Source organism: Talpa occidentalis, unplaced genomic scaffold, assembly GCF_014898055.3.
Source record: "Talpa occidentalis isolate TD23 unplaced genomic scaffold, MPIMG_talOcc4v2.1 talOcc4.16, whole genome shotgun sequence".
NCBI lineage: Eukaryota > Metazoa > Chordata > Mammalia > Eulipotyphla > Talpidae > Talpa > Talpa occidentalis.
Window position 1 is genome coordinate 77945685 of NW_023601653.1, and position 14928 is coordinate 77960612.

The window sequence follows — 14928 nt, forward strand, 5'->3', positions numbered from 1 at the left end:
AATATCTTTTTGAATTAATATTTTCATATTCTTTGGGTAAATACCCTGAAGTGGAATTACTAGATCATATGGTAGTATGATCTAGTAATTTTTTGAGGAATTGTTTGACTGTGGCTATATTCAAGAAAATATTTTGTTATGGAACATTTTAAGCATCTACAAAAGTAAAAAGGACTTTAGTATTCGTATTTTCTCAATTTATCATTGTTTTTAACAATCTGTCTGATGAGTATCCAAATGAGGTCTGTATAGTACAGTTGGATGATAAATTCCTTTAAGCTTTCCCTTTCTATCTTTTTTTCTTATTGTTGAGGAAACTGCATCTTTGACCTACAGGGGTTCCTACTGTTTAGATTTTACTAAATGTGTCCTTTGGTATCATTTAATACGTTGTTCGTCCCCCTACGTTTCCCATAACTTGGTAGTTGAACTGGAGGGCCTAACTAAGAATCAAGTTTGTTCTTTTTAAAATACTATTCCACAGGTACAAATATGTGTTTGTCTCTCTTTATGTGATAAGTCAAATCTATGAAAGAACATCATTAGACTCATAATAAATGTGAGAAAAAAACTGAGTAGAAATTGTCATGGTAGAAAAAGGGGCTTGTTCCAAGACATAATAATATCTCTTTTTCTTTTAGGAGGCCGAGAAAATGTTAGAAATGGGGGGAGACAAGTTCCCTTTAGAGAACAGGAAGTTACTAAGTAGTCCCGGAAAGAACAACAGTTTCAGGTAAAACTCCCAAACACCAGGGAATTTACTGTTTTGGTTATTCTGTAAACATTCTGCTTTGTGGTGGGAGCTGGTATGACAGATGCCACTACTTGTATAAAAAGCTTAATATTCAGACTCCCAGTTGTGAAAACACCAACTTGTGAAAACACCTTTCCTTTGCTGGGTACCTGCCATGTCAGACACTATACCAGGTGCTGGAAATGGAAGGGAGAACGTACTGAGCTCCTTCTCTGTGCCAGGACTGTGCTGGAAGATGTACTCATGTGCTCATTTGATCTGATATGTGTGATTATTCACATTTGTACAAGTGAGGAAACTGAGGCTTGCATGGTTTTAGGAAATTTGCCCAAGGTCACAAGACTGCTAAATAAGTTTAAGACTCAAACCCGTTTGAATCTCAGAGTCTTTGTATTGCTCAAACCAGTGCTCTTTCTGTCTCTTTCTTTTGCTTTCCAAAGATGACTGGAGGGCATGGTCCTAGTTGCGTGAGAGTTCTCTGCTGGTGGGCATGAAATTCCCATGCTTGGGTGAACTTTTGGGGATAGGACAGACAGTTCATTCCAGCCTGGCCAATGGCATCTGTGTTCCTAAGAGTCAAGCAGGAACTGAACTGGGATCACAAAAATTACTTTCTTCTGCCAGTAACCTCAGTCCCTTTCTCTGTCAAACCTTTTCCTCACCACAAGTCCCAGGAAGCTAAGTTTGTGGTTTTGTTCCTTGCATTTTGTTTCTACTTTGGAAGAGGTGCCCTCAAGTTGAAAGAAGCTCAGAGGTCGAGGGATTAGAAAAGGAAAGAAAGGGGCTCAAAGCCGTGTAAATCCTGGATAATTTACTGCGGAATTATTGACCCTTCATAGTTGATACTTGGGGGGTGGGGGTGGGGAAAGTTTTTTCTTTGGTCTATTTATTTTTGACAAAAATAGCATAAATTTAAGGTATATAATATGTTTTGAAATACATATATACTGTGAAATGATTACTGCAATCAAATAAATTAACATACCCATCACTTCCCATTGTTACCTGTTATATGTATGAGGTGAGAATGTTTGAGGTCTGTTCTTAGCAAATTTGAAGTGTATGATGCATTGCTAGTAACTCTTGTCACCATGCTATACATTAGGTCTTCAGAACTTCTCCATTTGATTATCTGTAAATTTATATCCTTAGATGACTTTGTCCATTTTCTCCCATCCCACCCCTATACCTAGCGTCTGGTGGTTACCATTACTCTGTGCGTACTAGCACTTTGGCTTGTTTTTAGTTGACCCCAGACAAATGGAATTTTTAATCTTTAATAAACTTTCTACAGCTTGTTATGGAAGAGCCACGGCTTTAAAATTCTCTGGGACCAGTGTTCCTTCCCTAGCAGTATGCTGTCACCTCTCCTGGCCCTTTAAAAGGAAACAGTCTGGTTTATAGGAAACTTCAGAGTGCTCTGCAAACTCTGTAAGACCAAGGACTCAGTTTGAGGCCTTGATTATTCATTTACTGTCATTTGATCCTTGATGGTAAACTGACCCTGGCAAGCTTGCTTTCCACACCTTCAAAATGAAGATGTCAGTAATCTGATGCTGTGGCAGTCCACATAATATGTTATAAAAGTCCTTAGTGAACTACACGTGGAAAAGACATAGCCTTGTAAATATGGAAATGAATGAAGTGTTCTCCGCTGTGCCTGGCACACAGCGAGCACTCAGTAAGTGAGAGCTCTTGACGCCACCACTGTTGTCATCATGTGTTGTCATCAGCAGCCCCAAAGTGGTTGTTGGAGGGAGTGCAGGATAGTTGTGGGGCCAGGGCAGGGGCCACCTGGCACTGTAGCCCAACTCTCAGCACTACCCATGGCAACTTCGTGTCTCTGCGTTTGGACCATCTGGGTTGCAGTGCTCCTAAAAACTGTTAGCTGAGCTCCCTCAGATCTAATCTTTTCCCTTCTGGTGAGGTGGTGGTCACTGTAGACTGAGATGTGATTTGTTTTAAACTTTATGTCCTAACCATTGATTTCAGGTGTGACCCCTCTGAGATCAATATATCTGATGAAATGCCTAAAACCACGGTCTGGAAAACTCTCAGTATGAATTCTGGAAATACAAAGGAAAAAAGGTAAAAAGAACTATAATTGCTGATTTTTTTATTTATTTGTGACCTTTAAAAATGGAGGTCATCTTGAAAGTAAAATATATTTTAGATATAAAATTGAATTTGTTAAATAGCACTTCCAGGACCACCGTTAACCCCACAAGAATAATTATAAGCCCTTGAGTATAACAACATATTCTAAACTATGTAAACAACTGCATATTTACACAGGCCCAAAATCACAGTGGTATTATTTGGGCATTCATATTTTCGTTATTTAATTCCCTTAATCCTGTTTCTAATTCCCATATCAAAATCTATAGAATATCTCTCTGCTTGCTGCACCACACAAACTGGAAAATTGCTAAAATATTTGTGTATTGTTGATGGTGTTACTATAGACTTTAACCTTATTTAAACTTGTTTCATAATGAGAATTATTGCCAGTCAGGATTTTAAAATATTACACTGTAAATTTTCTTATTTTGGAAACTATATACTATATATCATTTGTCATTAGCATATATCAAATTTAATTAGGTTAATGAAGAAAATGGAAGAACTTGAAGCATCTTTGCCTACGTTGAGGTAGGCTATGTACCCAAGTTACTGGAATAATTTAGTCCAAGCACCATTTACGTTTCAGTAGTTATGTAACTAAAGGCAGCATTTTAGGTCTTATTAAAGGCAGCTTTTCTAGTTAAAAGAAAAACATCAAGTTAGGAATTAGGAGACTTGGTCAAACTATTTAATGGATAGCCTGCCAGGCCACTCAGTTTATTCAGCAGTAAAATGGGGATAATAATAATTAACAGTCTCACTCACGGGGCTCCTCTGAGGAGAAACTGAAAAGCTTTGAAAAGTCACAGCCATCCGTGGGTGGTAGTGGCAGGTTATTTCTTCATCTAATGGGTTAAAATAAATCTGTGCTGAATGTGAGTGAAATATAGAATCTTGTTTCCTTCAGAGGAAAATCCAGGCAGCTGTCGAAATGTATAACGCACATGGTTATTTTTAGTTGAGAACTAGTCTACTTGTAAATGAACTTAAAATATAGCCAGATCCAAATTGTGGTGACATCTTCAAAGTATTGTGTTAAAAGCAGGAATGAATCATGTGTTCCCTTTTGGTCTAATTGTAACACTTTTATTCAGTCTCTTCAACTAAAAGTCTTCGCTTGGGATGGAAGATTTGGGCCATGAGGTGCCTCAGGGAAGTTCTGCTTACAGAGAAGATGGTGAGTCGCTCAGAGAAGAAGCGAGACCTATCTGGCCCTGTCCTTGGTCATATCAAAGCCATGCTGAAGCATCCAGTTATTTATGGTTTGTGCGGGTGGGCATCCAGCTACCCCCACGCCAGCAACCCGTCACCAGATGTGAGTGTGGAAGAAGACCACCCTCTGTTGGTACTTCTCTTCCTTCTCGTTCTCTTCAGAACTACATCTTTGAAGACCCTGCTTCCCATTTTCCAGTCATTTTTCTGAAACATTCTGCTGGCGTCCTGAGCCATCTGGAGCCATTCTGCCACTGAGAATTCCTTCAACGGAGTCCCTCTTCCTAAAGGATGGGGTTGGGGGGAGGTAGGAAGATAGCAGAAAGAAAAGGGATAGCTCCCCAGTCGGATAGAATCTGCAGACTCCTAGGTAGCCTTGGTTTGACTGCCTCCTCTGGTGGTTGCTGCTCAGATTCAGAGGCTGCCGGGAGGGTCTGCTGCGAGGAGGGGCAATGTGGGCATTGGCAGTGCCCACCTCTGCAGTTGGGAAGGCACCTTTGACTCTGGTGCGCCTTCATTGCTCACTGGAGCCGTCTGTATAGCTCAGTGAGAACCGGGATGATGACGGGGCCAAGGAGGACATTGGAGTTGTTTAGGCTTGGATGGGAAAAGGCTCAGGGGAAAATCAGTAAAATTGAAAGTGAATAGCTTCTCTTAGTTTCAAGAGGAGAGATTACTAGAATGAACTTAAATTAGTACAGAGGGAACGAGTTTAGGTGCCAGAAAGGAGTTCCTAAATGAAATATTTGTCATAGTGTCTGCTTTCTGGATATCTGGGAAAGATTTGATACTCGTTGTTTGTGGGTAGAAAGTGAGATATAAGGTGTTTTTATTGGCCATGTTGTGGAAACATCCATGTCTTGCTGCTGTCTCTTGATACATTCTGATTCCATTCCTGGAGAGATCTAAGTGCTTACGTCACGTCTCCTTAGTTGCCTTAGTAGTGACCATTGTCAATTCAATGGACCAAAACCGCCCTCAGCCATGTGGTTTCTTCAGCACCATGAATTTCTTTTAGTCAGTAATGTTCTGACTTTCAGATGTAAAAAGCCACGCTGGAAAATGAACAGTGAGTGGTAAGATTTATTTTGACATTTAGTTTAAAACTTTATAGTTTTCTCTGTTGAAGTGATTTTCAAGGATTTGGGTTCTATAGACTTTCCTTCCCTGTGTGCACAGAATGTGAAGAGAAAGCATATCAGTAACCAGGGAATCCGACCATATTCATTTTCCACCCTGAAAAATCATTGGACAGAGGGACATCTCCCCAGTGTGCTTTCCTCTCATAGGTGATGATTGGACTATATCACTTTGTGGAATCTTACATTCCTTGGACTCTTCAAATGTAGTAGTTTTCTAGTCTTAAAGACCTTTGACATTGGAAGTATCCTGCATTTATTTTATATTTCACTGTCTCCTGGAGCCACAATTGTTTTACACAGCTGATTTTAAAAATTCTTAACAACCGGTACAGGAGGGCACCAACCGCTCAGAATGGATACCTGCTGTAAACAGCAGTAAGTGAGGCCCGCCGGTGCCTACTGGCTGAATGTCACACAGCTTTCAAATGTCAAAATGATAGCCCAAAATGAATTGTGGGTACTAGTCCTGGTTTGTCTGAATTCTGCTGACAGGCTGTTTTAAGAGATGGCCTCGGTTTCCTTTCTTTTGGTGCAGATGGGATCAGGTATGCTTATTTGAAATATGTGAGCATTAAAATCTTTGTGAGCCAAAGCTTCACATTTTGTCACTTTAGGATAAATGTAATAATTGAATGCATTTACCTACCTAATTTAGAAAAAATCAAAAGGCAATCTGTCAGTGGGAAAAGGTTCCTGGCTGTCTTTCCCTCTCCCTGTAGGGCTGCTCCTGGAGCTTGCCTCTCTTCCCATTCTCTGATCCCTGGAACGTGCCCCCTTTCTTCCTCTTCCATCGTCTCCTGCCACCTCTGTGCAGGAGGCCAGTGACTGCTGCATCCGCCCCCCACCCTCATCACGACTGTAAGGAATGTAACAGGGACGAGTCCATTGTGCAACCAAAACAGGTGACGTCACTAAGGAAAAAAATCTCTTTGCTAATCCCGATGTCTTATAATGCCTGTGCACACTAAGTTTTCTGAGGGTAAGAAATCTGTCTTTGCGAACACTTTGCAGTGCAGATACAGGACGAAATGTGTACTTTTGAGTCCTTCCCAAGCCAAAACCTCAGGTTACTGCACATTAGGAGTGTCAGCTACTAGAAGTCTGTGCCAGTCCTTAAACCATTAGATTTTTGTCAAATAATGTGCCATTTCTACTACTTCTCAGTGGTGGAAACATTCCTTTTTCTTTCTCTCATCTTTTCTAACTCCCAAACACTGGCTAACTCCCAATTCTGGCTGCTTGCTTGCACGGGCCTGCAGTGACGACCATGGGGCCAGAGTCAGCTGGGCCGTGTTTAGAGTGGGTGCCTGGGAGTGGCGGAGAAGCAGAGCTGGTGGGGGCAGAGTTTATCAACAAATAAGAGTTTATCCATAAGATTTCCATTCCGCTGTGCCGTGTGCACTTAGCAAGGGGATGGGCAGGTACATCAAAATATGGTCTTTCTCCCGTCTAGGTGTTCACCTCTGTGACTTCTCTGACAGAATAGCTTGATGGCAGGTGTAGTCAGATTAGTTTAGAGAAAGAGGCATTTAAGCTCCACATAATGGAGAAACAACTTAGGGGTGGAAAGCAAGGCAGGTAGTTGGTTAGGCTATTTCTGTACCTATGTCTGCTTGGGGCAGTGAAGTGGTCCACCTCTTTGATGACAAGGACAGATTTCAAGAATAGTTTTGAGTGGTCTGCCTTCACAGGATGGTAGAAAAAGGAAGAGCAGGAGGCCAGGGACTTAAGAAAATGTTGGTAGGTAGAATCTTGGCTCTAAGGGGAAGAATTAGAATTGCTAAGTGGGTGGGTTACATCTTAGTTCATAAATTTTAGGGAAGGATGGGTCTAAAAAGAAAGCAAAGACCAGCAGAAATATGCTGTGAAATTGCCAAATATGTTTGGTTACATAAAATGCAGGCTAGTTCTCTGTGGTGGTTGTGGTGGAGGGAGAGTGAGCCACCTCTGCCCAAAACTAGTGTGATTAGTTGCTGTTTCTTTGTCTGGGGTGTGACTGGCTTCTAAACTAGTCACAAATGTGTGGTAAAGGTCTGGTCTGTGCTAAGTTTTAGACTTGATTGACATCTCAGGCTATAACAACTGTCACCTTCAAGAGGTCTCTGGCTATCAAAAAAGACAATTCCCAATTCTACTTAATTTTCTACTTACTCAACTCTCCAGATTTTCCTTCCTATAGCGGAGCCGGTAATTCTCCCTGCATCTTCTTAGTTGATTTCATTGTTACTTCTGTGGGCCCAGCAGAAATCAGCAGCTCTTGGGCTTCTCTTCGGAGCTTTGCAGTTGACTCCAACGTGCATGTTTTTGAGTGTCCGTGTGTTCCTGAAGCATCGGAGAAAACGTGACCCCAGGGCCTCTGGCTTGCCCCTGACTAGCATTAGAACACCACACTGCATGTTCTCGCTCTGTCTCCTTTTGCAGAGCGGGAACCATCCTCCTAGGTCTTTCAAAGTCTTTGCCAGTTTGTTACTGTGTTTTCCTTGGACTTCTCAGGTTTCGAAGCCATGTCCTGGCAGGACACACCGGAACCCTGCACTGAATGTCCTTGATCCTCTTGAATTTCTTGTGTTTGTAGCTGTCCCTCCGCCCATAAAGTAGAAATTCTTCTGTGATTCCATTAGCCAAATGACGTATTACCTGTGTTCCTCCCCTTTTACTCACTCATTTTTGCAAAAACCCTTTCCTCTTCTTTTTGCCTTGTCCTCAGTCTTTCAAGTGTCCTTGGAGGGAAAATGTTCTTGGTCAGAGGTCCTAAAAACCACCACCAGTTGCGGTGGTGAGAGAGGTGAGGAACTTGGATATTTCTAGGTTTTTCTGGAACGAGGACTTTACATTTGTTTTCCATATTTATGGTGAGGGATTCTACGCCCTCCAGCTCATCAGATTTATATAAACAGAAAAGAGACATTCCAAAACCAAATAGAAGTGATTTTTCTACCAAATATATTCTTTATGATTCTTGGTGGCCTTGGTCTTTTTCATCAATTATAGAGAAGGGGCAGTTGACTCAATTAACATTTCTTTACCAGAAAGGAGGCTAATTTTCATAACCAAAAAAGGTGTGAAGTAATTACGTGGCTGCTTGAAACATGAAAGGAGGAAAGGAAGTGAGTGTCCCGTGAACCAGAGTGGACTACCACATCCACGGGCATGGTTCTTTCAGGCGATTCTGTGCTGGAAGGGAATGGGATGGTTTTGGATCCTCCTGAAAAGAGGAATAGCGTGTTCTTAAACCTCGTCCACTGGAAAATTCAGAACTTTTCCTTTTAGTTTATGACAGAGAGCGAGCGCGTGCGCACACCCTCCTCCGGCATCTTCCGAGCCTGGCCGACATCAGCAGAGCTTGGGCTCCTCTTAGCAGGTTTGCAGTTGACTCAGCATGCAGGTTGGTCCCTTGTGCAATAATGTTGGAAACAGAAGTACCAAACTGAATGTGCAATTACTCCTTTTGCAAAAGAGGCCAAAATCCTCCTCCCCACTCCTTTCTCCCATACTCACTCCAAGATGATAAGCCTCCCTTTTGTTTATCTGTGTCTGTCTGATCCTTAGCTGTGGCTGCCCTTCCAAGCCAGTGGTGTCAGGTGGAGAGCAGAGCAGCCTTCCCACGGAAGGGGACAACTTGAGGTGCTGGTACATTTCCCTTGTTTTCTATGTTCTTTCTAGTAGGTCTCATGTAGAGATAGAGATATTTTTGTTTTAGAGATTCCAAAGTATATATTTTTAGTGTAAGAAATGTACCCTCTCCACACCCCATGGTGTAAATAGAATCAAGAATGAATGTGTCATGTGATAATCCCATAGCAATCTGTGGTAGGAGTAGGACCCCCTCTGCCTCACAGTCTGTGTCTGTGAACCAGGGGAGGTGATCGCGGCACCTCTGCCTGCCCAGACCTCTCTGTGTTCAACGGGTGAAAAATAAAGTCTGTGTAAACTGTTTGCACCTGTGTTGTTCTTTGAGCCTGAATCAGGGGCTGAGCCACCACCCACCAACTTCATAACTTGTGACAAAGAGTTAGGAATTGTGATGATGGCTGAGAGAGGCCTGGCGTCCACTGAATGTGCCTTAAGAGGGGTGTGTGCACCTCCTTGGAGCAGACCCTGAACAGTCCCTGGGGACTCAAATCCTCTTGTTGGAGGGTTGGAGAGAAGGGGAAGGAGGAAGCAGTGGATTAAGAGTAGAGAGACCTGTGAGGGATGAAAGGCAAGGTGGGGGGGTGGCGGGTGAGAGACAGGTAGAAGTAGCTGTTAACTTTGTAGAATGACTGGAAAGACATCAACTGAAAGCATCCCGAACACAGAATAATGGGGATATTTATTAAGAGTCAGTACAAGGTGGGTCTGTGTTATGTAGACAGAACACTAACTCTGAGGGCTTTTGCTGCCTTTTGGCCATTTTATGAACAATCTGTTGTGCCAGCAAGCACAGGCAGGTTCACATGGATTCGGGGAGGCAAATGGAGAGTTCTGAGCCCTCTGTGGATTTTTCAGGCTCTTATGCTCTCTCAGGGAACCGGGTACACAGGCACAACAGGCATGGAAGCTGGCATGGACCAGTAGAGGGGGGCTGGGAGAAAGGCAAGCAGGCAACCCAGCCTCCCAGCCCCCCCATAAATCTTACACTCTTTCTCTGGGCTCTCTCTGGCATTGTCTCCTGGTCTCCCCTCTTCTGTAGTCGCACTGCTCGTCCTCTCAGCGCCATCATCCATCTCTGAGTGATGCCACATTTACGTGTGCCCACAGTCATGTTCCAGGTGTCCACAGTCAGGCATACGTGCCCCCAGACCCACGCTCCCAAGCACCTTCTGCATCAACATGATCAAGGCACACGGGATGGCCCCAGAGGCTGGTGGCGTACAAAGCCTGACTAATTCATTTACCCTACAACATCCCAGTAGTATAGTATTATCTCAGGGAGAGATGCCTAAATTGCATTGAGGAGCAGGTAGTACATGAAATGTCTGCTAGTTCAGGCTAAGTAACCCATGGGAGGTGCTTAGACCGACAACGTGGCACTTAGTAAGCACGTAGTTCAGTAGTGAGAAAGCTAGGTGGTTCGGGGTTGACAATTCAGCAGCAGTCTCATCTTGGGCTATGGTCAGATTCTCTGCTGTTCTCTGGGTTTTCCCCTCAAAGTCACAAGATGGTTCCAGAAGCTTCCAGGCATCACATATGCCAACATAGCTTCCAAATGCAGACGAAGGCGAGGGGTATTTCTCTGGTTTCTCTCTTTCAAAGGTGAAAAGCTTTCACAGAACCCCTTCCCTCCACCCCATCTCCACCCAGCCCTGGTCAGAACTGGGGTACATCCCCACCCATCTCTAAGACGGGCAAGGGGAGGTGGAATTACCTTGTTTGGCTTTAGCCCAATGAGGCTTCTTCCTCTGGAGCTGGGACCATCTTCCTTGATCACATTGCTGCTCCAATACGTGTACAAAGTTAGGATTCTCTTAGCAAGGAATAAGGCGGAAACTAGAAACTATAAATGATTAAATAGCCGAAAGCGTCTGCCAGAGAACTTGAACCATGGGCCTCCCGCAGAGCAGGAGTCAGGCTGCAGCCGCCACAGGCACCGCAGGAGGCGGGTGGCCACTGAAGCTCAGTGGTTCTCCACCTGGCCTTCCCCGAGATTCACCTGAGGAGATTTTTGCCTGTTAATGCCTGGCTCCCACTTCACACCAATTAACCAATAGCCAAATACACCAATAGCCCGGACTCCCTGGAGTAAGAGCGGCACTAGTATTTGTTAAATTCTCTTCAGGTAATTCTCAGGTGCAGGCAGGCTTGAACGTCAATCGCTGTGATGCTTCGCTTCCCCTGACTCAGCACTTCTGTGTCTGCTTCGCTTCCAGACAGCGCTTCTCCCCGCCACTGTGCAAAAGTTCTTCCACATTGTAGCGCTTCTGCTACGTCAGGGTCTTTTTTTTTTATTTACTTATTTAGTTTATTTTTAAACGAAGTACCTTTTGCTTACATCATTGTTGATTTTGGGGCTGTATGTAATTTTTCCCCTCGGGTGTGGTTCCACATTCTCCCACTCACCATGCCCCCAGCGCCTCACCTAGTCCCTTGTGCTGTTCCCCCAGCCCCACTGTTTTCTCCTCTCTTCCCCTCCCGGATACCTCAGATCTAGGGTCAGTGTAGGGAAAGTGAAGTTATGTCCTCCCGTTGGCCTCTGTGGCTACCACCTGCCGTCTTGCGAGCTTCCTAGGTTGTGTGGGCGCCTGTGATTGTGGACACCAGGGAAGGACAGAAGGTGGCTTTGCTCTGAGGAAGGCTGTGAGGCGGCAGGAGACTGAGGGAGGATGCCTGAGAGAGAGCGTGGAGATTTGTGCTGCCTGCCTCCTGCACCCCTGCCCAGCACCCCTGCCCAGCCTGCCTGCTTGCCCCCTAACGTGTACAGAAGTGTAAACGGGCAACCTGAAAAATAAAAGCACCAGGGAGAGGGAAATTAGCACGCATACCAGCCGCGCCACTCGGGGACAGCAGTTGAGGAAATGAAGGAGACCAGTGTTCCGGAAAGAGTGCCTGGAACATGGCAGGGAGACAGGGACTTCTTTTTTTTTTTTTTTTTAATTTATTTATTTATGCATACACGAGCTGGGGTACAGGCCAGAGTTGGGGGGTGAGAGGATTCACCAGAGACAGAGTGGGGAGCAGAGCAGGTGGATCTACTGAAATCCACTGCTAAGAGGAGCAGCGGGCGAGACTTGCTTCCTGGCCGGCAGGGGATCGAACTCGTGCTGCAGAGCCTTCGGAGTGCTTCATAGTGCTGTGCTCAACCCCTTGCGCCACCAGGGAGGCCCTGACTTTTTTTTTTTTTTAATGAACGGTCACAGGGCGTGGCCAGCCTGCCTTCTCAGGAAAACTTTAGGACTCATTGTTAGATGTGAAGGGCTCACACACTGATCAGATATTTGGGGAACCTGAGTCAGTAATTATTGGTGAATAAATTGTTTCATCATCATCCTCTGCATCCCTCTCCCTACCTTGGCTCACTCTACCCGACAGTGGGCAGACCACAGTGCTGGGTCCCCCTCAGAGTCTGTTAGAAAACAGAAGCCCAACGCACACCCCCAGGAGGGACACTGAAGAAAGGAGGAAAGAAACTCAAAGAGTCCTGGTAACTTACTCAACAGTAAGTGGAGCTTACCATTGTCTTCAAAGTGTTTTTGTTTTTGTTTTTGAGTGGCTGTCTGTGGAATGAGGGGTGGGGTGTACACATTCTTGGAGGACCTACACTTGGACTCATATCAAAATGAGACAAGAGCATATGCAGAGAGCAGCGGTGAGGCCTGTGGGTTCTGTGGCTGTGGGAGAGGCTGCCAGCAGGTAGTCAAGGAGACCTCCAAAGATGACGCAGCTGGAGGAGGCAAAGAAAGGGTGCAGGCCTGGCCCCATTGGCGGGATGTTCTGAATTTCACTGGTTCCCTTGAGGTCACAGGTTTTGTGTCGGAATCAATCGTACATAAAATTGGAGTCAGAGGAAAGAAGACTTTCAACTCAGGTGAATTTTAGGGCCCTCCTACAGCCACCACCCAAGTGGAGATGTTTGCTTGTCAATGTACTGGAAGGATTCATCTCGGGGCAGTAAGGAAGAATCACAAGAGGGGAAAGCTGGAGTGGGGGGGCACCAGGAGAAGGTGAGGCCCTGATGGGGCCAGGCGGCGGTGGTGGAAGGGAAGGGCAGGTCAGGAGACACAGGCCAAAATCCACTGCCTGGGGAAACGCAGGTGGAGTGAAACATCACACACAGCTGGGGAAAAAATGGCATGTAAGAGAGTAAACTTGTTTGGCAGAGCCCCTGAGGGCACAGCCAGGACAAACTTACGTTCCAGGGAAACATTTTGGGGCCGCTTTAGGGACGTAGCATTACAACTGTCCCACAGGCTCAGCTGCCCCAGGACCCAGTGAGCGCCCTGCGGTGGAGACGCCGGCTGCGGGCGGCCACCTGCCGGGAAAGCTGCAGGTGTGGGAGGGTGCACCCAGGCCTGTGCTTCTGTGACAGGGAGGTGCCACCGACAGACAACATCGCCTGGGAGAGGATGAGCGATGGGCGGGTGGTGACGAAGGAGTGGGTGGGGAACAGATGTTTGAGTCAAGCAGAGGGAGCAAACGGTGCAGGGGAGAGGAGCGAGTGGGATGAGGGTGTCTGCTTCTGAGGCCGAGCAGGAGGATGCGGGCCTCAGCACTGCAAGTCCCCACTGCTCTCGGGCTGGGGCTTTGGATCCTGTGGGTCCCAGGTTACAGGGGTTGAGTTTTAAAAACTAGGGAATCATAAGGGCACCAGAGGCTAATTTGTAGACTGTCCCCCGCCCCCAACTTGGCTATTGTATGACCGCCAGGCCCCCTTAAAAGTTCCTAAAACTAACTCAGGAGCCTGGTACTGTAACAGGTTGGTCCTCAGGAAGGGGGGAGGTTCCAGGTTCCCTGCCCCACCCAAGGAAGGGTAGAGCTGAGCAGGAGGAGAAGAGGCTGCGGAAGAGACTGAGGAAGGAAGCAGGATGGAGCCAGGAGACCTGGAAGAGGCGCATGGAGCCTAGAGACACGTGAAGAAACTGCGCTTGTCTTTTGGTCATGGACTGGGTGACACAGATGTGGGTGAGACCCGTGGGGAGGTGACAATGGCAGCTTTTATCTTGATGTTGATTTTGCTCTTTTCCTTCCGGGCTTGTCCGGTTGTTTGTGACCCTTTTCTGAGGGTCCCCACTGGAAGATGCTTTAGACTTGTGGCAGGCCTTGGGGCCTTGCTCTGGGCCAATCCCATTTGGATGGACTTTTACCCACGAGGGGATGGGTAACTTTGGGTGCTTCATTTAGAAACTAGACTCTTTGCCTTTCCTGTATTGTTTCCTAGTTTTATTAAAGTTCCTTCCGATTAAAGTCTCATATGTTATGTGTTGATGCGGCGGATGGCAGAACCCATTTAGAATAGGCAGGTTTGCAGGGTTTGGGCTGCCCCTCTCCCTGCCCTATAACAGTACCTCAAAGATGACCTCTTCATCCCTGGCCCCAGTCCAGCTCTCTGTGCCACACCCACTGCTGAGCGAGACCCTGCTGCCATCTCGGCCTCCATTACCCACTTCAGACGTGTCGTGCCAACCCACTCTGCACTAGGCCAATACTCCTGTGTATTGACGCCAAGCTGCTCACCCTGCCTCTGCCAGTATTGTGACACCCTCTGCCAAAGAATTCCCAAAGCTAAGTTACCTTGGTTCCTCCAGTGGGCAAAGGAAGAGAGTTCATTTAAGATGGCATTACCTGTGGGCCTCCCTGGTGGCTCAGGGAGTTAAGCACCACACTGTGAGGCAATCCGCAGCCCTCGCAGCACGGGTTCAGTCCCTGGCCGGCTGGGGAGCAACCCACATGGCGCAGCAGACCTCTTCTGTCTCGCCCACTGCTCCCCTCAGCAGCGGATTTCTGTCGTCTGCCTGTTCTGCTCCCCCCTCTGTCTCTGGTGAATCCTCTTACCCTCCTGCACCTCTGGCCTGTACCCCAGCTCTTGTATAAAAATAAATAAATCTTAAAAAAAAAAAAAGTAAAACCAACCCTTCAAAACTGACCATGATCTGAGGCATCAAGAGGGGAAGATGAGGGGGCAGGAGAGAGGAGGGGGGAGAATGGGGGCACACGGGCCGTGGCAGAGGATCGTGGGTGCTTTGGTGATGGAGTTACGATGACCGTACCTGAGGGGAGAAA

At 46.1% G+C, this 14928-nt stretch overlaps 1 protein-coding gene across 3 annotated transcripts in view; it reads left to right on the forward strand.

The window, feature by feature from the left end:
• SLC4A8 (solute carrier family 4 member 8) overlaps positions 1-9234 on the forward strand; it is a 62564-nt gene extending 53330 nt beyond the window's left edge. For 2 of the 3 annotated variants that reach the window (XM_054696629.1, XM_054696630.1), the window contains exons 23-26: positions 642-733; positions 2747-2842; positions 3359-3406; positions 3973-9234. In XM_054696629.1, coding sequence (XP_054552604.1) covers positions 642-733; positions 2747-2842; positions 3359-3406; positions 3973-3985 — 249 coding nt within the window. In that variant the 3' untranslated portion in view covers positions 3986-9234. The remainder of the gene's footprint in view (positions 1-641; positions 734-2746; positions 2843-3358; positions 3407-3972) is intronic. The other variant, XM_037514768.2, reaches the window with a different exon arrangement.
• Positions 9235-14928: the final 5694 nt, after the last annotated feature.